Genomic DNA, 23,358 nt, shown 5'->3' with positions numbered 1-23,358 from the left:
CACACACACACACACACACACACACACACACCTGGACTCTCTTTGACAGTGAAAGCAGCTCCTCAGTTACTCGAAGTACATTTGTTATCATCTGCCTTTCCTTCATGCCGAACACAAAATAAATCGTGCTAAAAAGGTTTTGTGCATTTAAACTGTGCTCGTCTCCTTGGCAACAACGCCTGCACTGTTTGTGCAACACAAAATACTAAGAAAGCAAAGATAGCAGGAGTCCTACGCTGTCAGAGTAACAACTAGAAAGAAAACTGCTGAGGGGGAATTTACCCCCTGTGATCAGGTGAAGTGACAAGTGTCTCTTTAAGTCATCTTTCCCTCAGGAAATGAAACAAAACACACATTTAAAATGTTAATGTGCATAAAAATAACTTTATTTTCAATAAATCGGAACCAGCATTGAGAAACCAATGATTCATTGGCTCCACTCCAATGATTCACGTGTGGTATTTGTGACATTAAGCAGCAGAACATACCCTCCCATGTTTACCGACTCAGACCTGGGGCCGACGACAGACTGCTTTTTGAAATATTCTTTTTTAAACTCGTGTAATCTGATCAGATTTACTCCTCTGCCCGAGTCAGAGGTCAGCTCGTTCCTCCCGGCACACCAGAGGACACGGGCAGCAGCATTGTGTCAGTTATCAGGCCTCGAGTGTTTTCGTAACTGTGCGGCTGCTCGCGTCGCCGGTCGTGTTCAGATTTACAAAAGTGAGTCGCCAAGAATCGACCCGAGGTCTGCTGACGGCAACGTGGCTCATCGACACAACATCCCTCGAACGAAGAGACGTACAGCAACCACATAATCAATCCTTCTACAAAAAACAAAACCATAAATACAAAAGCAAAAAGTCTAAAAGATAATAGACACTCTTACCAAATAAAAAGTTTCAAAACTATTTGCTGGAAATCTGAAACTAGTGTATATAAAACTTTTAAAAATCACATATACAACAGCTTAAGGGTGAACACCCGAACCTGAAGGAAGGCAATAAAATAATTTGACAGTTAAATTAATTAAAAATAATAACGGAGGGGAACTAGTTGATCTACAGGAGGGAAAATAAAACACTGGAGGACATTAGAGGCGTTAGTATTAGCATCGGTAGTATCAAAACTTACATTTACAGTAAATCACATGAAGGTTACTGCAGGACACCAAAGAGCAAAAACAAAACAATTTGGCATTTAAATATTTGGTAGATATTTCTGTTGCCAGAACACGGCTGAGTACCAAGTTAATATATTTAAGCTTTTTTTAAAAATTGATATTTAATGACTATGTACAAATCCTTGGTAGAGCAGTCTGGATGCATTGGACCGGCTTACGACGGCGTCGGCGATTGCTCCGAGAACTGTGACTGAAAATATAAAAACTAAACAGCAAACAGTCGTGTAGCTTATCGAGAGAAGCATCAACCCCATGATTGAGAAAAAATATATATATATATCAAAGAAAGAAAAAAGTACTGTTTCTGCAATCACAGAGCTCAACTTTTACACGGATTAGCACCTCAGTGCTGAAAGAACTGAAGGAATTACAATTTTAATTTGGCAAGTTTTAGAAAAGATATAAGCCACTCACGTTTGGTCAAAATTACATTAGAGTTAGCTTAGCACAAATAAATCAGCTAGCTAGATTAATTTAAAAAAAGCAAAAAAAAAAAAAAAAGCAGCTAACGGAATTACCGAAGACCACATTTACGCTTCATTTCTTTCATCTTAATTTATGAAAAACTGGGAAAAAAAAAGCCCCAAATGTTACATTAGCGTTGCTACGCTACTGTAGCATAGCATTAGCTGAGGAAACCCGACTTTAAATGCTGCCATCAGACTGACTTTATGCTTAAAAAGGTGGTTAAACCCAAATCTGCACATTATATGTCGAGAACATTAATTTGATGAGTTTACAGCTACTTCACACATAATAGCCTTTAGCTGTATTAGCTTTGGCTAATGCTTTTCACTTTGTAAGCTAAGCTAACCAGCTATTCGGATATAGCTTCGTATCCTCGAACTCTCTGCAGGAAAGTGAGCGAGTCTACATCCGAAAGTGTCGACGCCTGGCGCGATGCTGAGGAGTGCAGCAACGCCTCGCCGCTATGACGTGCTGGTGAATAACCCGGGGTCCTCCAACGTTTGCAAATTCCTTTCAGGGATTGGTACGACTCGTCTGGTGCTATGTGCTGAGGAGAAACCAAACATACCAGGAGCTTTGAAGGGAAATAAAAAGCCTTTTAAGGTCATTTTAATGAACTCTGCTGCATCTGAAGGTTTACAGAACAGGAAGTGATCGTTTTACAGTGCAGAAACAACACTTCTATACAGGGTCACTTCTAACGGAGCATGAAACCGCTGCACAACTTTCAGATTAAAACCAACTTTGTTTTTCTCATTATGGCATTAAAAAAAAAAATCTCATGAAAACCTCGTTAGTCTTTAGAAGTTGCAGGTTCAGAGGAGAGAATAAATAACTGGACCGATAAAAGTACCGTTTTAGTGTTTTTAAAGGAAAGAAGGGAGGAGTCTTGTCCTGTTTGAGAGGAAGTGAGGTCATGGCAGCTGAGACAGTCCACTCCTGTCGCTCATTTTCCTTTTCTGAGAAAGCGAAGCCTCTGATTGGTTCAGAGAGCGTCGGTAATAAAGCGCACATCAGGGAGGAGCCAGTCTGTCGATTGTGTTGTCGGGGCTTCTCTTCTGATTTACCCAGCATCGCTCCGCTGGAGGAAAGTGAGGAGGAGGAGGAGGTATGATGATGATGATGAGGCATGGCAAGGCCAGACGCCGGCCCTGATTGGGTTTTTAAGGGAGTGAGGTGTGTGATTGTGTGTGGTTGTGAAAGGAGGAGGAGCAGGAGGAGGTCGGGGTCTATGCGTAGATCTCTGTGGTGGGGGCCTTCTTGTAGATGGGCTTCTTCGACAGATCGTAGCTGCCCTCGTCCTTTTTCTTCATGCGATAGATGAGGAAGAGGATGAGGAGGACGGCGAGTACCAGGCTGACGGCGAGGGTCGCGGTCAGAGCTGGAAGAGAAAGTAAAGCGACAGATGAGACTTTTTAAGCTGTGACAGTGATTCCTACTCCTTCCACCCAGACAGGAGCCTCCTCCTGCTCCTCTGGGGAGGGAGCTCTGAAGCTCCTCGTCAGCCCTACACTTTAGAAATCACGTCATCTGACATCGTGTACGAGCGCTACCGTGCTCTTGTTCTTAGTTTAAGTTTATCACAGCTTAGGGAAATTTTCCTGCGTCTGATGTTAAAACTCGGGCAGCATTTCCATCTTTGGACATTTAAAAACTCAAAGTTACGTTTTGGCTGCTTCAAAGATGTTTGTAAGAGCACGACTGACCTGCAAGGAACTCCGTCTTGCTCGTGATGCTCTCGTTGCCGGTGTGGGACATGAGGACATTGGACAGGTTGTCTTCTCTGCGATCGTCGTTGCCCAGCACAGGGATCTCGTTCTTCTCAACGATATCTCTCTCGTTGACGGTTGGTCGCACCGGGCGCTCTGGCTCGGGGATCTTATTGTCAATAATGTCGAGCTGTAAATGAAGAGAAAAGAGTTGGTGAAGCCTCTGCTGCATGGTTGAGGGTTTAAGTATTTAAGGAGACTCCACGTGCAGACGCTTCTCACCTTCACTGTTGTCGTCTCGTCAGGTGACATGGGCGTGTCTGTGGAAAGAAGCAGATTCTTCATTTAATCTTACAGATTCTACGTAAACGTCAGAAATCGCTGCGCTGAGTGTTTCTCATCAGGACCGACCTGCGTCACCAGATCCAGAGAAGTCGTTGTAGTCTTCATCGTCGTACGTGTAATTGTCAGCGTCGTCGTCTGTGAAGCCGAAGTCTGAGCCAATCGGGGCGTCTCCAGACGCCTCCAGATCGCCGCCACGTGTCGACACGCCGGCCGTCTGCGAGCTCTTCATGGGCATCCATGTCTCCGTCTCCCTCACCTGCTGGGACATCAGACGGAGGCTCAGAGGGACTTTATCTCACTAACACTCCTTCGGTCTGATAGGCCGACATGCTTCCAGTTTCTCTGTAACTTTTTGGTCAAGCCTGCCCAATCAGGCCCCTTCAATCAGCCCAGTCGCCATGGTTACCATCCCTATCAAAGCTTAACATGGTGAGGGCACATCAGCCACATTTAATCACATTACAAGAGTTTATTTCAGTGACCATTTGCCCGCTAAGCTGCAGGAATGGGATTAACACCCCCTCCCCAAATCCATCACCTAATCATTAACATTAACACACACACACACACACACACACACACACACACACACACACACACACACACACACAGAATCAAAGTGAGACGGGACATGAGCCTGATGTGTTTTACAGCACCGAACGCGATGCAGACGAGGAGGAGCCCATGTGATGTTTGTGTCCGACAGGAAGCAGCCAATCGAGTTACCAGGAAAAGAAGAGTGGTGATTATGTTGTCGGGAAAACTGGAACAAGCTTTTATTTTTCTGAGCTTTCCATTTAGCGAGAACAAAAGCAGACCACAAATCACACTGGAAAGCTTCCCGGATGTCCCACAAACATCCTCGTCCACTCTCTCACAGATCGAGTCGTGTACGTCACGAGGCTCTTAATTACTTCCATCCCAGTCTTCATTTAAGGGTTAACCCAGCCCGCCCGGGGCCTCCCTGTTTGTGTGTTCTCGGCCGCTCGGCGTGGTAACGACGTGTTTGAAGGTAATCCTCTCAGCCGCTGCCTTTAAAAAGCAGAGAAGAAAGAGGGGAGGGGATGCCCCATTGTGCCTGCACAGAGCTTTCAAACAAAGGCGGCCATTTTACCGCGACTCCTTAGCAACAAGGTGGGCTCGCGAGGACTCGCCGCTCCTGCTCCAATTTGTTTGGTTTCCTACACTTTCAGGCCTCCTTTGTGTGCGTTCCCTTGCACTTTACTCCATTTCTTCCCGTCTGAGTCCCTCTTTCCTGGCTTTCCTTACAGAGCTGTATTTAAAAATCCAGGAGCAAACATCAAATTTGAAAGAGTTTGCGGCTCCTTAAAGGTGAACAACTTGTTGTTGTTTATGTTTTTATGCTTCGTGACAACAATCTTTGGGTTTGAGGGCAGCTGAACTAAACAGGACACTTAAATCATTTAAAAGTGCTTGAAAACATTCACAGTCTGTGTCCTTGAAGCAGAAACATCCAAACCGATAACAGCTGGAAACAGCTGCAGCTAAAGGTTTGTACTGCATCCATTTCCACACAAATTTGATCTTTTCTTCTCTCTTCATGTCTTTTCATGTCCGTCCTGAAAGCTGTGGCGGTAGTAGCCCGGCTGAGGATCGCTGCTCTATTATGTCCTCATTTAAAGCCCTTACATGTGCAGCAGGGAGCCGTGATCCTGTATGTGTGCATTCATGCCTGCCTGCCTGTCTTTGTCAGTAATCCCGAGCCGAAAAGTGGTGACTGCTGGCTCTTCATTTCCTCGCAACCATTCACAGTCCTGCTGCAACACGTCCTCTGAGTCACATTAGAGGAATTACGCTCATTCAAGCCTCTGTGTGGACCCGTATGAGTCAGGCTGATTCAATCAGGTAAACCAGCAGGACTCACAGCCCTTCATTTTGTTATATTTGACATCATTCCCCCCCGAGGCTCGTTTTACTTCGATTTGCGGTTACAGATGGTTTTAAAAGCCCAGAAAACCTGATTTCTCTGCTTCTTGCTACAAAAACACGTTTTCTTGCCTCACTCGAGGGATTTCAGTGATTTATTGGCGGCTTTTATGCGTTTAGTCACCGTCTCCTGTCAAACTTAAGGAACGTTAATGACCCGAACCTTAGTCTGTGGAGTGGGTGTGGGCCTTTTTCTAAAAACAGGAACACTTTGCATTTTTCAAGTTCCACACAAACAAAAAAGTAAGAGTACGTTTTGTCCTTCTGTGTCCTGGGGTGTTGAAAACGCTCCCCTTCCCGGTTCCTCTGACCTTTAACCCCTGCGTGGTGTAACTTGGACGCTTGCGTCCCGGAGGGCTAAAAGAAAAGAAGTGTACGCCTCTCAGGCTGACTGAGGCCTGTCCCGGCAGGCCCGGCGTATTCGGGAGAACAGAAAAGATCAAAAGCTCGAGGCTTGCGTTACATAAGGCCTCCGATGTTACCGTCACATGTGCGACATATTCTACTTTTACTATAATTTCCCGGAGCTGGGACGGGGTTCAGGCCAAGTCCCAACAAAAACAACAACGGTGTTCCAAATCCAGGAAAAACAAACAGAGCCAAGGATGAGCGCCGGAAGCCTCAGTTTCTGTAAAAACTGTCCAACGTCAGCCTGAAAACAGATCGGTAGGGAACACAGCGTGTGTGTGTGTGTGTGTGTGTGTGTGTGTGTGTGTGTGTGTGTGTGTGTGTGTGTGTGTGTGTGTGTGTGTGTGTGTGTGTGTACATCTTCTAAACCAGCACGGACCGGCAAACAGAGGACAGAGGAGCGCCCGAGCTGAGGTTACGTAACAAATCGACATGAAAATCAGCGCTCACTCATTTTACTGAGCGGTCCACTCAGTCACAGCCACACAGCACATGTTACACTGTTAGCAGGCACGCACTCATTTACTGTGTGAGTAATAAGAAAGACCCCGTCTGTCCTCCAGAGGGTACATAACACACCTGAAGCACTTTATATACCTGTAACTTAGTCTATAAGAATAGTCACAGTCTATTAGTTATATTTGAATCTATATCAGAACAAAGTTTATTTCCTGTTCTTACTAATTTTCGGTTATTGTAGCCATTTTAAGGTTTGTTTTATTTATTTGAACTTTTTCCTTTTTGCTTGTTATTTTCATTTGAACTGCATTACTCTGCCAGTGTCTGTTTCAAGGATTTACAGTTTTAAAGGTCCTGCGATACCTTTGTGATTTTTTTCTCTTCAAACAAACTTTCCGTTTCTCCACTTCAGCTCGCGTTAAAACTTAATTGAAAGCAGCCTTTATCTGCTTGGAAACACTGCCACAAACAGCCTGAGTGGACAGATTATCATTGTTCCTTCACATCAAGCCGAATGTGTTCATTACAAACAGCCTGAATGAGCTTCAGCGACACAAAGTGCGGCTACGTGCTTTACAGCAGAGCTCGCTGCGGTTCGGGGGGAGGCCGCAAACGCCTGCAAACGGCCTGGAAAACTCGGTGAAAGCTGAAGAGTGGAAGTCCCGAGAGTTTACAGACAGAAGAATCACAACCAGCCATTTTACAGCCTGTTAACAGATCCCCATTTTGTCCTCCATCAGTGATTCACAGCCTGGTATGTTTTGGGCCTAATGTGCAACAGCTGATAAGCAGCCGGATATGGATGGCAGCCAAACCAACCAACCAAATGGATTCAGTGGAAAGAAATATGGGATAAGATTTCTGTTCAAGGCTCCGCTTCTCATTCCCACAGAACCAAACATGGACTCGTTTAAGAAGAAAACAACAAAAAGCCTCCTCTCTCCGCTTTAACGTTTTATAACTCGTTCTATAAAAGCCTGACTCATCACAGCACTCACTCAGATAAAGCCAACACAGAGGTCAAAGGTCAGAGTCAATCCAGCAGCTGAACACAGCTGCCCTTTGTCTTACAAAAAGGCCCAAACTGCAGAGCTCCTTGTGCCACGTGGTTACAGTCTGAGGTTACCAACCATGTGACCCAGACAGTCCTCGCATGCAACAAAATCATCACGCGTGACAGAAAAGTCACATTAGTGATGCTGACATCTGTGAAACGACCACGTCCATCAGCCAGCTGATTAACTGCTGTGCTTTGTTGTCATGTGACCTTTTCTGTTACTGTAAGCACAAACAAAAGCCATCGGCTTTCTTTGATTAGCCTTTGAAAAGAGACGCCATCGCCCCCTCCCTGTAGACTCCATTCCTGCCCCATCAGACACGTCACACCTCCATCCCATCACACCCTTCTTTATCCTGCCCATTACAGCACGGAGGTCCTAAAACCCAAAACCCTCCAACTGCTCAGCTTCGCTAAAAAAAAAAAAAAAAAAAAAAAAAAAAGCAGTCTGCCAGGAGTCCTACCAACCAGCTTTAGGGCCCGTCCCTTCTACTGACACCAAACAATGCCAGTGGACGCCCCGAGAGCATATCAATGACCAAGGTAACTGGGCTAAGCCTCCAGCAGCCTCCCTTCATTAAACTCTGGAAACAATCCCTCCATCTGCCAGCACGGAGAGGGGCATCTGGTCCTTTCACACGGCCGACTGGAGGAGGTTCAACACGTGAAAAGACAGGAATGTGCTTCCTTATTCTTTGCCGTGTCCGGCATCTCACGAGCTTTGTCCAGAAAAGTCAGTTTTCAGAGGCCAAAGCAGTGCTCGTCTTCCTCAGTGTCTCCCATTTCTTCAGCCCCCCCCGTTGATACTTGAGCCAGCAGGATTTGCACCAGCATTGTGTCACTTCATCTGCTGGTAAGATGTACTCCTGACCTCTGACGTAACCGCCAAAGAAATCCAAAGGCCACGGGAGGAGTGAAAATCATTGCTTCGTTAAAATCATAAAGCTGACCCATATCAGCTCAGCTGTTCCTTCAGGAGGCCTGAATGTGGTCATCCTCAAACACTAACCTACATTTTCCTCTCCGTACTGACAGCAGAGCTCCAGATTCCTCCTACCTACGCCGGATCTATCTATAGCGGAGTTCCCAGCACCAGACCAGCCACACTAAACTCCCTGGAAGTGGGTCTCCATCTATTCCAAGGAACTGGAAGAAGCCTTTTGTGCAAGTATTTCAGACTTTTCATCAGCACCTCTAACCCTGTCTGCATGTCATGGGTGAAGCTCCTAAAAACAAAGACACCCGTTATCATCCGTATCAGGCCCCTTCAGCCTGTGAGGCCAGAAGAGACCTGACAGCAGCCTCGCTGGTTTGGCCCGAGCTCCGAGTCGAGCGTCTGCGTGTGCTTAGAGTGCTTTGGCTTCACTGCGGATGAGGCAGGAATGTGGCGGCTGCATCGACGAGGTTTTGGCTTTTTGCCGAGCTGACCTATGTGGAGGAACACATTCCTCAGTCCGACACAACGCAACACACACACGGCTCGGAGGTGTGTAAGAGTCCGTCACCATTTACCTCGTTTCCCTGATGTTCAAAAACAATCAGTGCCTCCCTCCTGACTCTCCTCAGAAACAGCTGACCCTGAAAATAACTGGAGTAAAATTTTACCTTCATACTTCAAATATTTGCAAAGTTATGGGCTCTCAAAATACTTACTTGGGCTCATTTCTGGTCTCACATAAGCAGCATGGTTTCCAGAGTGAAACTCACTCTTTGATTACAGATCGTGTTCTCAGTGCGAGTTAGTTATTCATGCTGCGACTCAGAGCCGGATGAAGCTGGGCATTGAGACTGATCTGTTAATCAGCTGTGACTGTATGTTGACAGTGTGCTAATCAGTGAGGGACGGAGGTTTAATTTGACTGAGCGGTCTGATAAAGCTGACCTCAGATCTGCTTATGTCCAAATATAGCCAAAAGTTTCCTACAAATTCAAGTAAAAATATCTCAGATGTTTACTTAAATGCACAAAGAACAAATATGCTGATTTGTTTCTGATGGACATTTCCTGTTTTCCTGCTCGCAGGCTGATCTTTAAGCAGATAAGACCCCTTGGTGTCTTCCCTGTAGTCTATCGGCCTGTAATGTTTGATTCAAGGCGGCGATATGCTGCCTGGGGGAGTGGCATTAAAGCGCTGGAAGATGGAGGACGCAAGCTTCAGTAAGAGCTCGAGACGATGCAGGCATCCGGCCTTTTTCACCATTAGTCGAGGATTCGGTCAGAGATGCGACAGGGTGAGCTCGGCAGCAGCAGGAAGGGACCAACAAAAGCTGCACAGATAAGATCAAACTCTCAGGAGGGGCTCATTAAAGCTCAATTAGCCCCGTCAGCAGAGAATAAATCGCCCCAGTCTGCTGCACAGCTGGCTGATTGTACAGCCACCGTCTTATCTAAGAAGTCTCACAGAAAACAGGCTCTTTATCACACTGGATTTTAAGATTTGACTCATTTCACTAATATTTGTCTTTATTCATTGAAGGACAATAGTAACTGAGTCAAAGTGAAGCTTAGTGCTCTGGTGATTTCAGGAGTTTACTTTACGCTTGCTTCTTGACAAAAGAGGCAACATTTTAGGTTTCACAAAGACGTTTTTAATTATGCGGAGGGTAACACCTTTTCTTTTACAGAGATCGTGCCAACTCGTCCATTTCCAAACATTAAATCGAGCAGATGTCAGAAGCACAGTTTAATCAAAGCAGAAACATGCAGGTGTGTATGAAGGCAGTTGGTTATAATGCTTGAGGGTGACTGAAAGAGGAAGCGTACACAGTGGGAGTTTAATTTTACTCTTCATTTCTACAAGAGAGTTGTAGTGTTTTCAGTTCACAGCATGTGAAGTTGAGTTTCTTTCCTAAAACCCACAGTCAAAGGTCTTTTGTGGTCTGTGGGTTCACTAGAAGTCCAGAGACTCATTCAAACATCCAAAACTTCCAAAGTTAATCATTGATTAACTCAGTGGATTAGAAATGAATGTAGCATCCTGTGCAGGTAGTTAAAGGTTAATGTGACGGTTGCGGTCTACAGTCGCGAGGTAGACCTCACACACACCACATCAAAAAGGTGCTGTACTGCTGAAATGCATTCGAATAAGGGAAAACCCTCACGCCACCCAAAAGCAGCCTGCGAGCTCTGCTCAGTGGGTGGGTGCCGTTTGTGGAGTATCAACTGGGTTTCATTTGTAAGAAGTAAATTTCCAGAAGCCGACAAACACAATGAGCCGTTATCAGAATCAGAATACTTTATTGATCCCTGGGGGAAATTATTTATCAAAAGAGAATCAGCAAAAATCCCCATAATCCTCACGTCTGTGAATAAAGGGCCAATTCAAAGTTTGGTGAAAGGATGATGGTTGCTACACTTCAGGGTAATGGTTATGCACACAGTTCAAGAAATCTTTGTTGTTTGACATTATCATCGCACGCCATTTCTAGCCCACTATGTTTGATTTTGATGGCGTCACCTCAGACTTCAGCCATCTGACCATCTTCTAACAACTAACAGGCTGATCAATAGTGAAAACAACGGGCAGAAGCAGCCGCACATTAATAATCACCAAAAAAAAAAACAAAAAACAAAAAAACCCATTGCAGATACATTAGAAATATTGGGTCGATATCATTTGGATGTCTGCCTGCCTGCCTGCGGATGGTGTGCTTTGATTATCATTTCTCATGCCCAATACATGTGCTGTGGACGGGAGCTGATAGCTGGAAAGAGTCTGGCTTCAATCCTGAAACAAACGTGCAAAAGAACGAGGAGACTGAGACGGCACAGGCTGACATTAAAAGGCCTCCCTCCGAGGCTCGCCGTTCCCAGAGGAATCACAGCGAGGCTCACATTCCCCTGACATAAAAAAAATATATATATAAAAATAACAAAAAACCCCTGTTACACCCCGGCCTAGGCAACCGGGGTGCAACGTAGAAAAACAAAGATAAGGAAAATAAAAATAAGGAAAATAAAAATACACGAGAAAAAACTAATACGGGTTTCCACAAAAATCATCCCAAAACGACCACTATTTTCTTTAAAGCAAAATGATATTTATTTACAACGCAAGGCGCCAAACTATTTACAACGGGGGGGGAAAAAGATCGCGACCATGACAACTGACACACAGGGCTTAAATACATGGAGGGAACAATCAGGGAATGGACAACAGGAGGGAAACACAGCTGGGGCAAATCAGAACTGACGAGACAGAGAAAATGTAAGCTGAACACACTAAGATGACACAGACTTTCAAAGTAAAGTAGGAAACACATAACAGTCACGCAAAAACAACACATTACCGACGCCAAATCGTCAATCCCGGAGGAGCACCTAGACACTCAAATCCACACACAATTACGGTCACAGCCATAACACCCCCTTACCCAAGAATTAACATTAACCACAAAATGTTTAATTCAAGGAAACACCCAAAAAAAACAAACATTTAAAACATACAACCCCAACGAAAAATGTTTGTTCCATGTCCAGCCCATACGGCACCGGCCACCGTCCCGCAGGCGACGCTGATGACTGGACGGGTCCTCCAGTGGAAACGGAAAACCGGAGCGGGCCCTCGGATCCTCCAGCGAAGACAAACGAAGCCGATGAAGGCTGGAGCGGTCCCTCGGACACTCCAGCGAAGGCGGATGAAGGCTGGAGCGGTCCCACGGACCCTCCAGCAGACGACGAAGGCTGGGGCGGTCCCTCGGATCCTCCAGCGACGGTGGATGAAGGCTGGAGCGGTCCCACGGACCCTCCAGCAGACGACGAAGGCTGAGGCGGTCCCTCGGACCCCCCAGCGAAGGCAAATGAAGACTGAAGCGGCCCCACGGACCCTCCAGCGGAGGCAGATGAAACTGATGGAGGCTGGAGCGGTCCCCCTGACCCTCCAGCAGACGACGAAGGCTGAGGCGGTCCCTCGGACCCCCCAGCGAAGGCGGATGAAGGCTGGAGCGGTCCCACGGACCCTCCAGCGACGACAAAGGCTGGGGCGGTCCCACGGACCCTCCCCCCAGCGAAGGCGGATGAAGGCAGACGAAGCTGATGGAGGCTGGAGCGGTCCCACGGACCCTCCAGCAGACGACGAAGGCTGGTGCGGTCCCCCGGACCCTCCAGCAGAGGCGGATGAAGGCTGGAGCGGTCCCCCTGACCCTCCAGCAGACGACGAAGGCTGGAGTGGTCCCACGGACCCTCCAACGAAGGCGGATGAAGGCTGGAGCGGTCCCCGGGCCCTCCAGCGAAGACAGAAGGCCGAAGCTGTCCCTCCTTCGGACCCTCCAGCAGACGACAAAGGCTGGGGCAGTCCCCGGACCCCCCAGCGAAGGCAATCCCGGACGAGCCCCCATATGTTACACCCCGGCCTAGGCAACCGGGGTGCAACGCAGGAAAATAAAAATAAGGAAAATAAAAATAAGGTAAAAAAAACACACAAGAAAAAACTAGTACGGGTTTCCACAAAAATCATCCCAAAACGACCACTATTTTCTTTAAAGCAAAATGATATTTATTTACAACGCAAGGCGCCAAACTATTTACAACGGGGGGGGAAAAAGATCGCGACCATGACAACTGACACACAGGGCTTAAATACATGGAGGGAACAATCAGGGAATGGACAACAGGAGGGAAACACAGCTGGGGCAAATCAGAACTGACGAGACAGAGAAAATGTAAGCTGAACACACTAAGATGACACAGACTTTCAAAGTAAAGTAGGAAACACATAACAGTCACGCAAAAACAACACATTACCGACGCCAAATCGTCAATCCCGGAGGAGCACCTAGACACTCAAATCCACACACAATTACGGTCACAGCCATAACACCCCAAACTGGAGCGCTGTCCACGCATGCACCGCATAAACTCCCTCAGGACAACAACATGATCAGCATACAACCAGCTAGCTCCAGCCTTTCCCCGCTCTCGTTCCAGTAGGACCTCGTGAGTGACGTTTCGTTTGCTGGTGCTCATGTAGCGCTAAAGGTCTCCCAGCTCCACCATCACGGACTACAGCTGGTAATAAGAGTCCTTCCCCATCCAGTTTGCAAGAAAATCCCCAGAATAAAACAAGCCCTGCCAATTTTAGTCATAGACGATGAAGGAGCAGCAGGGGTTTGCTGTCATTTAATTAAAAATAATAAAAACACAACTTCCAGGCCCGAAAGCAATGTCTAAACTTCTCCAGTCGTTACAATGTAAGATTTTTGAAGTATTAAACACAAATTAATGGATTTTACTGTAACGCTGACCAGATGCATGAGTTTAAAGGCAGATAAACTGTTTTACTGCACAACTTTAAATACTTTGGAGGTTGCATAAAGTCTGGAGCAGTTAAAATGTTGTCTGCAACATGTTTTATGATGACACTGGTGAAAGCCATAAGCTGAAATAGCTTGGTCAAGCAGATTTTATATGTGCAACAAGTGTTTCTGGAGCATAACCAGCTTTTTCGCTTTACTTAACTATGTATATAAAATATAACTTTTTTTTGTGCTTAAAATCTGCAAGAGCCCCTGTTGAGAGCAACAGCACACAGCAGAGGCTTATAATCAGAGACTGCTCAGCATCTTTAAACTGCCTGTCTTAAAAAAAAAAAAAAAAAAAAAGTCAGCTGAAAGTGATATAACCAGAATTGGAGGGTTTTTATGGTCGACTTCTGCCCTGAATGCATTCATATAGTTCCCGTTACAGCTGCCAGAGTATGCAGTGGTTGGAAAAGGGTGGAGGGAGTCCGGGGGATCGGATTCGACTGCACTCCGTCGTGGGCAGGAAGGACAAAAACCTCCTCTCTCTGTGTGCCAACATTCCTGGGCCCAAAGGGATTTTATAGACCAGCGGGCAGCAAAGCAGGAACCATTATTACATCCTAGTCATAGTATTTATCAAGCACCACCCTGCACCCCATCATGCAAAGGAGACAAAAAACTAGCCTTAAAAACCTGCTTCATTCTGGTGCAAATGATCGGGGGGGGGGGCTGCAAAACCAGTCACATTCCAACAAGTTCTAACAAATGGGCTCCAGAGGCAACAAGCTAAGGGTCTGATGGGGCAACATGGATTAACTCTGGGGCAAAGAAGACTTTTCTTACCCCGATTAACCACCACAATTTCAACTTCAAGGACATGTGTTAAATTAAATCATAAAAACTGGACTTCTATTTCCATAAAGATGAACGATACCCTTATTAAAGGCCAAACAAGCTCATCTTTCAGCCTGTTAAACAAGATGTTGTTTTATTCTGTCTTATATCATAATTGAAGGCATGTGTTTGGAGTTCTCTCAACATTTTTGACATTTCAGAAAAACGCCCTGCACATTAGCACAAACATTACACTGGGCTGGTCTTTCCTATCTTTTTCACCTTCACCCTTGGCTGGGCAGCGAAGGACCATACATGGGCAGAAAACGCTGAGGTCAATGGAAAATAAAAAGAACAGAGAACAGGGTTTGTTTGGCATGCCACGCTATCTTGAACAAACTGATAAAAACAGACAAGCTGACCAAAGCGAAATGGCACCAAGTTCCTGCTGGCATCCAAGTTGATATGAAATCCGACTCAATCCCGTGATAAAAACATTCCGATCGTGCCTGTGGCTCTCAAAAAACCCTTTTTCTGCATTCAGAGCATGTTCTATTGTCAGGTAAAAGAACATTGTTATCGATTAGCAGGGAATGCCAAACCCACATACCAATAATGACCTCGTGGGCAGAGAGGAAAGGCCACAAGGAGGCAAGTATTGTGATAGCTCAGAGGCCAAGTATGCATTAAAGGAAAGGACACGCGGGAGAGAAAGGGGTCAATATCTGGAGCTCGTTTAAGGAAGGAAAGGGGGAATGTTTTGGTGGGAAAGCTGTAGGTGTAACCACACTAGGCTAGCTGTGTTAAAGAAGTGGAGTGTCACCCCGAGGCCCCATTGAGACCCCATCAAGTGTGCAAAATCCCAGAGAGGGCCGGTCAAGGTCACCAAAGGTCACATACCAGAGGGGGGACCAAAAGAAAGAAGAGGAGGAGGAGGAGATACTTTGAGGAATGTAACAGACTGTAAGGCCCAATCAGGCCGCCATGTTTTGTTCCAACCCCTTCTCACACCAAAATGTGGAACGGTGGAATAGCCAGAACCCCGAATATAACCGTTATGCTGCTTAAACAGAGAACCGCTCCAGCCTACAAATGGTTGTGACGTGTTGCACAAACTAAAGCACAGACAACAATCTGCTCTGAGATTAGCATCCTTTAACAAATCCTGCCGTATGTCAGACATGCAGTTAAACCAGCTCTTACTGCTTTTTGCTCATTCTCACCATTCGTATGGACCAACTGGCCTGAGTGGAGGGGGGCAGGGTGCATGTTTTTGTATGTGGGTGGCATCAAGCATTCAATGTTGATGTTAATCACACTAAAAATGATTAATCAGAGCAACAAAACAGAAGCAATGTAACGCATGTTTGGGCAAAACAATTAAAGACTTGTCTTTTTTGCATAATGTCTCCTCACATTTATGCCTAGAACAATCTAACTATCAAGAAAGGAAAACTTTCAATACAGTGTCTCTGGAACTTTAAAAATTATTTTATCGCCCAACTAAATCCAAATACATCCCGTTTGCAACACGTGTAGACATGAATCATCAGCAAATATGGATCTACCTACGCTGCAGGGCTTACCTAATCATGCTTGCAACACATCCAGCTCCCCTGGTCAGCTAATTCATAGACAGTTAATGGGAAAGCATCAGAATGGAAGGGGCGTAACATGGATCTCACTCAAACTGGGATTTGGTGCCTTCCAGCTCAGCGAGCCTCCTCATAACACACAAATCCTACTAATTAAAGTCAAATTCTGTTCTAACAACAACACATGGATTCACCATTTAAGTCTCAGTGGCTCCAAAAGGAGTCTGCACTCAGATTTCCCCATTAGCTCACACTGGCAACAACCTGGAGAAGTGTTCAAAGACACAAGAGAGTCTGGCGTGCATCTGTATTATTATCGGGGGCGGGAAACTGTCTCTTTGATCAAACAGGATTGATCCTCTTTGGGAAGTGTCTCTGGGATTCAGCCTGGAAAAGTGACGACCCCCCCCCCCCCCCATTCGGGATAATAGCTGCCATATCCCAGGAGAAGCTAAGTGGCTAACAACTCTCATTTCCGTACTTAAACAGAGGGATAGGACAGGTAAATCACAGCCTTCCGGCTCCCGCTAACAGCACACAAACACAGGGCTAACCTCAGCAAGGTAGCGCTCCCGAAACAGAGATACACGAGTGTTTGAATTTGAGCTGCTCGCTGGAGAAACTACTTACCGACTCTGAGAAGACGGAGGCAGTGGATAACATCAACACGAGGCACAGGGTGAGCATGGCTGTTCTTCCAGGTAGTTCACAAAAACAAGCGGGAATGTCGCCCTAAACGTTAGCTTAACGGGGATTTGTAGCTTTAAAAAAAAACAGCGAGCTGAGCGTCTTCAGTGTCCCGCCGCTGTGTTCCAGTATAGTCCAGCAAATAACACACAGTACAGCCGTTCGCCTCTCGGTACCGTCACCGTTTCTCCCGTAAAGTTTCTTTCGTTCGCTGCTGCTGCGCTTACTGAATAGCCGCCGGCTTGTCTGGTCTTTTTTACTTGAGTCTGTAAACCAATCATCGGCCAGCGTACGTATGACGTGTGGAAATCAGCACATTCCACAGGCTAGGCTTGTCCGCTGGCTCCGCCCATTTCACCTTTTCTTTTATTGTTTACCTCAGTTATTTTTTTTAAAACGCCATTTTTAAGTGAATGCATGAATGTAAAACTATATAAATATATTTAAAACGAGAAAAACAAAAATATATTAACAGTGATAATAAAACGTAATGAATCAAATAATTATAAATAAGTAAAAAACATAATATTCACTTTGTTTTCTTTCTTTTAGTTCTTTTTTGTGTATTACTTTTACACATATTTATAAATATTCATTTTTTAAAGAAACACAACAGGGACTGGAAAATAAAATAAGCGCTGAATGAATGAATATTACTTATTTTTTTAAATGAATAATTCTAAAGGATTTGTAAGCGCAGCTTTTGTCTTTCATGTTTAAATACTGAAAAAGTGTATTCATATTCGTGTTTGATCTTTCCTTACTGAAGATAGCTGTGTAAAGGGTGTCTGTGGCTAAAGTGGGTCGTAGATAAATCGGTGGTTTGATTACTCTATCTGCATGTGGTACAATGAATGCTGACAAAGGCTCATATTTATCAGCTGGGCATCTATAAATCATGGAGCTAGTGATAACTAGTGTATAACGGCGTCATTGCAGTTATAGTGTTTTATGTTTTATGTTGTGGTTAACAATGACACAAGTTGACGTCCCCAAAGTCACAAAGACAGAAATCACAAAAGTGACCAAATGGTTGAAACTCTGGAGCAAAGACGCTGAAGAGGACACAGCTGAATGGTGTCCATTTTCAAAATTCAAGAAGCAAATGGGGTTTTTAGTTTCTCCGCGGGGACAAATACACACATGCTGTTGTTTTTATCCACTTTTGTTCCATTTATCTGCTACATCTGCTAAGTGTCTCTGCAAGAAAGATGCGGAGGGTTGCCGCCCTGAGAGATTTAAAATGGCTTCCTAATGTAAATCTGCAAAACATTTGGGGTAATTATCATCTCTGTGGTATCACCGAGAGATTTAGACAATCTAGATTAATCCTTGTGCGCCGAATCAATCAAAAAGAGGGTTTCAATCAACAGCTGCTGTCGTTCATCGTCATTAATTCCAAGATAAGAAGCTGATAATGAGCCATTGTATAACCACAGAGACCCACAGGGAGTCAACTTATCTGACACAGTGTGCTGAGGTCTGAGGGACTCAATATGTCTGATTTGTGTTTTACACTTCCCGGTGCTCCAAACTTTTTCAAAACCATATTTGAAAGAAATTCAGACGCATTCATTCAGCGTTGAGCTTTGCTTGTTTCCAGTAAGGGGGCGTCGCTGCCAGCAGGGGCTTTCTGCTGCTTCATGGAAATCTCTGAGTGACGACATCTTCCGCTAAACTTCCTCCCTCCCCTTTCACTTTCTTTCCACGGGTCTCTCGAGGCTTAAAGCATAGATGAGTTCACTATTTCATCCTTGGAAACCGGTTCCGGGATTTCTAACCGTTTTCTTGTTGTCCTTTCGTGTAGAGGTTGTTTTATGACCTGTTGCGTTACACGTTTTCACTTTTCTTCCGGTTTGCAGTGTCGGGGACGAGCTTTGTGTGTAACAGAGCCTGAGCTTCATGTGTGTTTGCGTGTCGTGAAGTGATTTTTTATGATACTTTATGAATTTAAATCTAAAATTCCTCGTCAGAGTGTGAAAGTAAACTTCAGGCCTCATGTACTTCACACTACTGAGAAACTGAAAATGTTTTTGTTGTGTTTCGCACACATGGTTAGTTAGATTATTTTAACCCGGATAAAATTAAAATGTAAAAAAAAACATTTATTTTCTATTTTATTTTTATTTTATATCTTGCGTAACTGTTTTAAAGGCTTCTCTGTTGCAGACTGCAGTGAAATGGAAAAACTTGCCACATGTCAATAAGTGAAGCACACATAGAGCTAAAAATGCTAAAAAAAATGATGTGAATGTTAATGAGACATAAAACAGGTTTCATATTAATAAAAACATCAAGATTATCAGAGTGTGTGAGTCTCATTCTTGGAAATTACCCTGATGTTGTTTATGTTTGAAATCAGTTGTGGGGATTTCCTTGTGTTTTTGAAATGTTCTAACCCACTGAACAAAATTAAAGACGAAAAAAAAGAAAGACACATTTCCAGATTAGAAAAGATAACACACACACACACACACACACACACACACACACACACACACACACACACACACACACACACACACACACACACACACACACACACACACACACACACACACACATTTACAGACAGGCTGAACCGGGAAAACCCGGCCATGTGTGAAAGCTGTCTGCCTTTGTTTGCTCATATTTATGCAAATTTGATCAGGATATATTAGGTGCAGACACGGAGGAAAATTTTTAATATAGACGCTGTTAAAGATGCATTGTTTGGGTTAACTAAAACAGGAAGTGGGATTTTCCTGTTGGTGACGTTGGGTCAGCTCAGGATTGATGGATGGGTGAATGAATCCCCCATAAGTCTTTGAAAATTGAACCATTTACAAAGTGTGAGTCATATCTTTATCCAACTATCTAAGACTGTGGGTAAACTGTCGGTTTGGGGTTTTACTCACCTCACAGTCAGATCAGATCAGCAGCTGCATAAACAAGATAAAGCAGGTAAAGTCCTGCTCAGCAGGACCACAAGCAGCTGAGAATACACAACAAGCTTCTGTTAACACAGCCACACACAATGATATAGGTCTCCGTGTAAAAGACCCCAAAGCATCCTTCTTGGAGTTTTAGCATTTCTTTTTTGGGTTAGGGCTCATGTGGGACACAGACTAGAGATTATTTTTCCTTTATCAGTTATCAGATATTAGATTAGCTGACTGCACAGTCCTAAAATCTGTCAGTTTTACAACTGGACTTCTAGTTGTTCTGTGCTGACATCATCAGAAGAAGGCAATTTGGGGAAATTAATGGCAACCCGAGGTGCGTGTGTGATCAGCCTCGTCTCAAGGCAAACTGTGAAATAGTCTTCTTCAATGATGCACATTGTTGCTGTTTTGTGACAGATAATGCACCATAGGAGGTACAGTTTGTGTCTGCAGCACATAAGTTGTTAGCGCCTTTAGAAAAGACATGAAAATGTGACAACCAAGAACAGCAACGCAAGAAAAAATACCCCAAAAACAAAAATATGGCTGGAATGTTTCAAGTTGCCAAAATGGGTAAGGAGCAGGATGTATCTATACTATATATGTATATGTATCTCGTATACTATACAAGACAAACATTTAGAAGCTGAATCGCCATCAGCTGGTGAAAAATAACTCTAATGTAAAGTAATGTTGAGACGACATCAAGACGCTGTCTGGAAGTCCGTGTTAGACGTTCCGACAGGCGATGATCTGATCAGGCCTCTGATCTATGTGGAAAACATCTGTCCAGCTACGCTTCAGTTTTTCTTTGGTCACGCCCAGCTTTTTGAGGAAGATGATGTCAAGCTTTCAGCCAGTGTTTTCGAGCACTAACTGAACACAGATGTGGCACCAACAGGGCAGGAAAGGAAACAAAAGTAGGAATTATAATTAACCGAAGCCTGAGTGGAAATAGAGATAAAAAACTGAAACAGGAAATGACTTCACAAATCCGGGCTTTTGGCTCATACAGGCTAAACCAAACCGCACAGATCTTATTCACTAAAGCTAACCGAGTTCTGTCGACCTAAACGTAAAAGAAAAGGCGAGACCTTTAGTTGGCTCATGTAGAAGATGCACAATGAACATAGTCTAGTTCGGTAACTCGGCTGAACCACAGAAGAATACAACAATAAATGGTAAATGGCCTGTATTTATATAGCGCTTTACTAGTCCCTAAGGACCCCAAAGCGCTTTATACATCCAGTCATCCACCCATTCACACACACATTCACATAAGGGCTGAACGAACAAACACAAAGGACGAGAAAAAGGAAACAAGACCTCGACATCAAAAGAGACTAACCGTAAAAAAAATTAGAACAAAAGATTATCAGATCGAGGATTAACAAGAAGTCGCAGACAAACCACAAGCAAGACAGAGGAGCACAGCCTGACACTGACACTACAATAAAGGAATCCAAACAGGAAGCAAAACTCAGGACTTCAATTCAGTTTTATTTATATAGTGCCAAATCACAACAACAGTCATCTCAGAGCAATTTATACTGTAAAACTCCCTTTTAACGGAAAGAAGCCTCCAGCAGAACCAGGCTCAGGGAGGGGCGGCCATCCACCCCGAGCAGTTGGGGTGAAGGGAGGAGGACGGGTGTATAAACACATGGACGATCTGATATCAGATCGTGCATAAACACATAGTGAGTGAAAAAGGCGAGCGAAGAAGAAACACCAGGGCATCATGGGAATCCCCCAGCAAACTACACTTAATGCTTTAGCAAAAAGGAAAGTTTGAAGCCTAATCTTGAAAGTAGAGATAGTGTCTGTCTCCTGAATCCAAACTGGAAGCTGGTTCCATAGAAGAGGGGCCTGAAAACTGAAGGCTCTGCCTCCCATTCTACTTCTAAATACTCTAGGAACAACAAGTAGGCCTGCAGTGTGAGAGCTCAAGTTCAAGAAATAAAACACCACCTCACAAGGACAAGGAAACCTAATATGAATAATAATGAATTCCAAAGAGGAATTCAAAACTCAAAACAAAACCCTGCCTTTATCACCTGAACCTAACCAGTTGTAACCAAGGTATGGATTGTTTTTTCATACATGATTTGCAAAACTGAAAATCCAAATGACAAAAATGGAAAAACCGAATTCTTCAGTGAAGTCCAGCACGTGAAAGAGGAAACTGTTCAAAGGACTGAAGGCAAGTCCGAGTGAACCTGCCCTCACGCGCCCGCACATCTGACATTTAGAAAGCTTCCATGATATCAGAGAGATGAGAAGTGAAAGACAAAGCCAGCTGTAATTATCCCATGATAAGGGGAAGCCCCAAAGGTCACATGCCGAAAACCACTAAGTCACAAGCAAGTTCTACAGGCCTGGTATTAAAAAAAGGAAGTGAAACACATTAATTCAGCAGGGGGGTGGACTTATATGCCCATGAAGAGAACGTGCGACAAAGAAGTGAGACTTAGTTAATCGTAAGGGGTTCCTCATAATAACAACCAAAGACTTTATCAGGTTAATGATCAAACGTTAACCTTTAAAAACTTCAGTCACAAAAAATAACAACAATTTCACTGCAGCCCCATAAAGTCACAACTTCTCTTTGATTCAACCTATAAAATTGTCACATTAAGATCATTAAAACATCAGATTCTCATTATTATCCTTTTAAATGCTAAACGTAGCATGCTAACATGCTAATAGGCTAATGTGAAACAGGAAATATGTTTAAATTCTGTTTAAACGTTCCTTCCAGTAACACCATTAGTGTTTTAATTATACATAATTATATAACAATGACTGATATTATATCTTTAACATCTCCAGTCACTAAGATAACCAGATATCAAAAGTATTTCATTTTTATTAAAGAACATGTCTAAAATTAGCCTTAGCTAACGCTAACCACTAGCACAAAAAGGCTTATTGGATTTTAACTTTTACGTCTATTTTTAGCTTCCATTTTATTTTATGGATTTTGTTTATAGTGTGAGTTAATGATATAATTTATATAATTACAATTTCGATCAGAATGTTTAGTTACGTGTTTTGGCTTTGGAGGCCAGTTTACTGCCTGATTTTCACTGAGATTAATATTTGTAGTGAAAATTACCAGAAACACAATTATCTCTTTAATAAGTGATTTAAAAATATTTTGGAGCACTCTGGTGCTGACTTGTGCATCACTGGTGTGATCTTAGAAGGTGATGGAGAACTTTACACCGCTGGGCAGAAATCAATATTGAATAATCAGCAGACTTTTTAGTAACTTACTAAAACGAAATATATATACACGGTATAAATGACGTCTGTCTGCTTGACAGACTGGAAGAAAAATATTTAAAAGACACTAAAAGCTGATGATACGACTCATCAAGTCAACAGCTTTAAAACATCAGTGAAAAAAGCAGGTTGGGTAAATTCTCTGAATAAAGACTTCTCATAAAAGTCAACTGCGGATAAAATCCGCACAAAGGCGAAGGGAAGAGTCTGAGCGG

At 44.0% G+C, this 23,358-nt stretch overlaps 1 protein-coding gene across 2 annotated transcripts; it reads right to left on the bottom strand.

Annotated features, from left to right (window-relative positions):
* Positions 1-364: 364 nt before the first annotated feature.
* On the bottom strand, positions 365-17,236 carry sdc4 (syndecan 4). 2 transcript variants are annotated; one of them, XM_026166550.1, is made up of 5 exons: positions 16,875-17,236; positions 3,772-3,964; positions 3,643-3,680; positions 3,358-3,550; positions 365-3,032 (listed from the first exon to the last, which is right to left on the bottom strand). In XM_026166550.1, the coding sequence occupies exons 1-5, from the start codon at positions 16,929-16,931 to the stop codon at positions 2,881-2,883; spliced, it is 633 nt and encodes a 210-aa protein (XP_026022335.1). In that variant the 5' UTR covers positions 16,932-17,236; the 3' UTR covers positions 365-2,880. The 2 variants fall into 2 exon arrangements, with proteins under 2 accessions (XP_026022335.1, XP_026022336.1); XM_026166551.1 differs by having other exon boundaries at positions 3,772-3,961; positions 16,875-17,235.
* Between the last annotated feature and the right edge of the window lie 6,122 nt (positions 17,237-23,358).

Source organism: Astatotilapia calliptera, chromosome 5 (genome assembly GCF_900246225.1).
Source record: "Astatotilapia calliptera chromosome 5, fAstCal1.2, whole genome shotgun sequence".
Classification (NCBI taxonomy): Eukaryota; Metazoa; Chordata; class Actinopteri; order Cichliformes; family Cichlidae; genus Astatotilapia; species Astatotilapia calliptera.
Note: the sequence above shows the minus strand (reverse complement) of the source record. Positions and strands in the feature narration are given on the sequence as shown.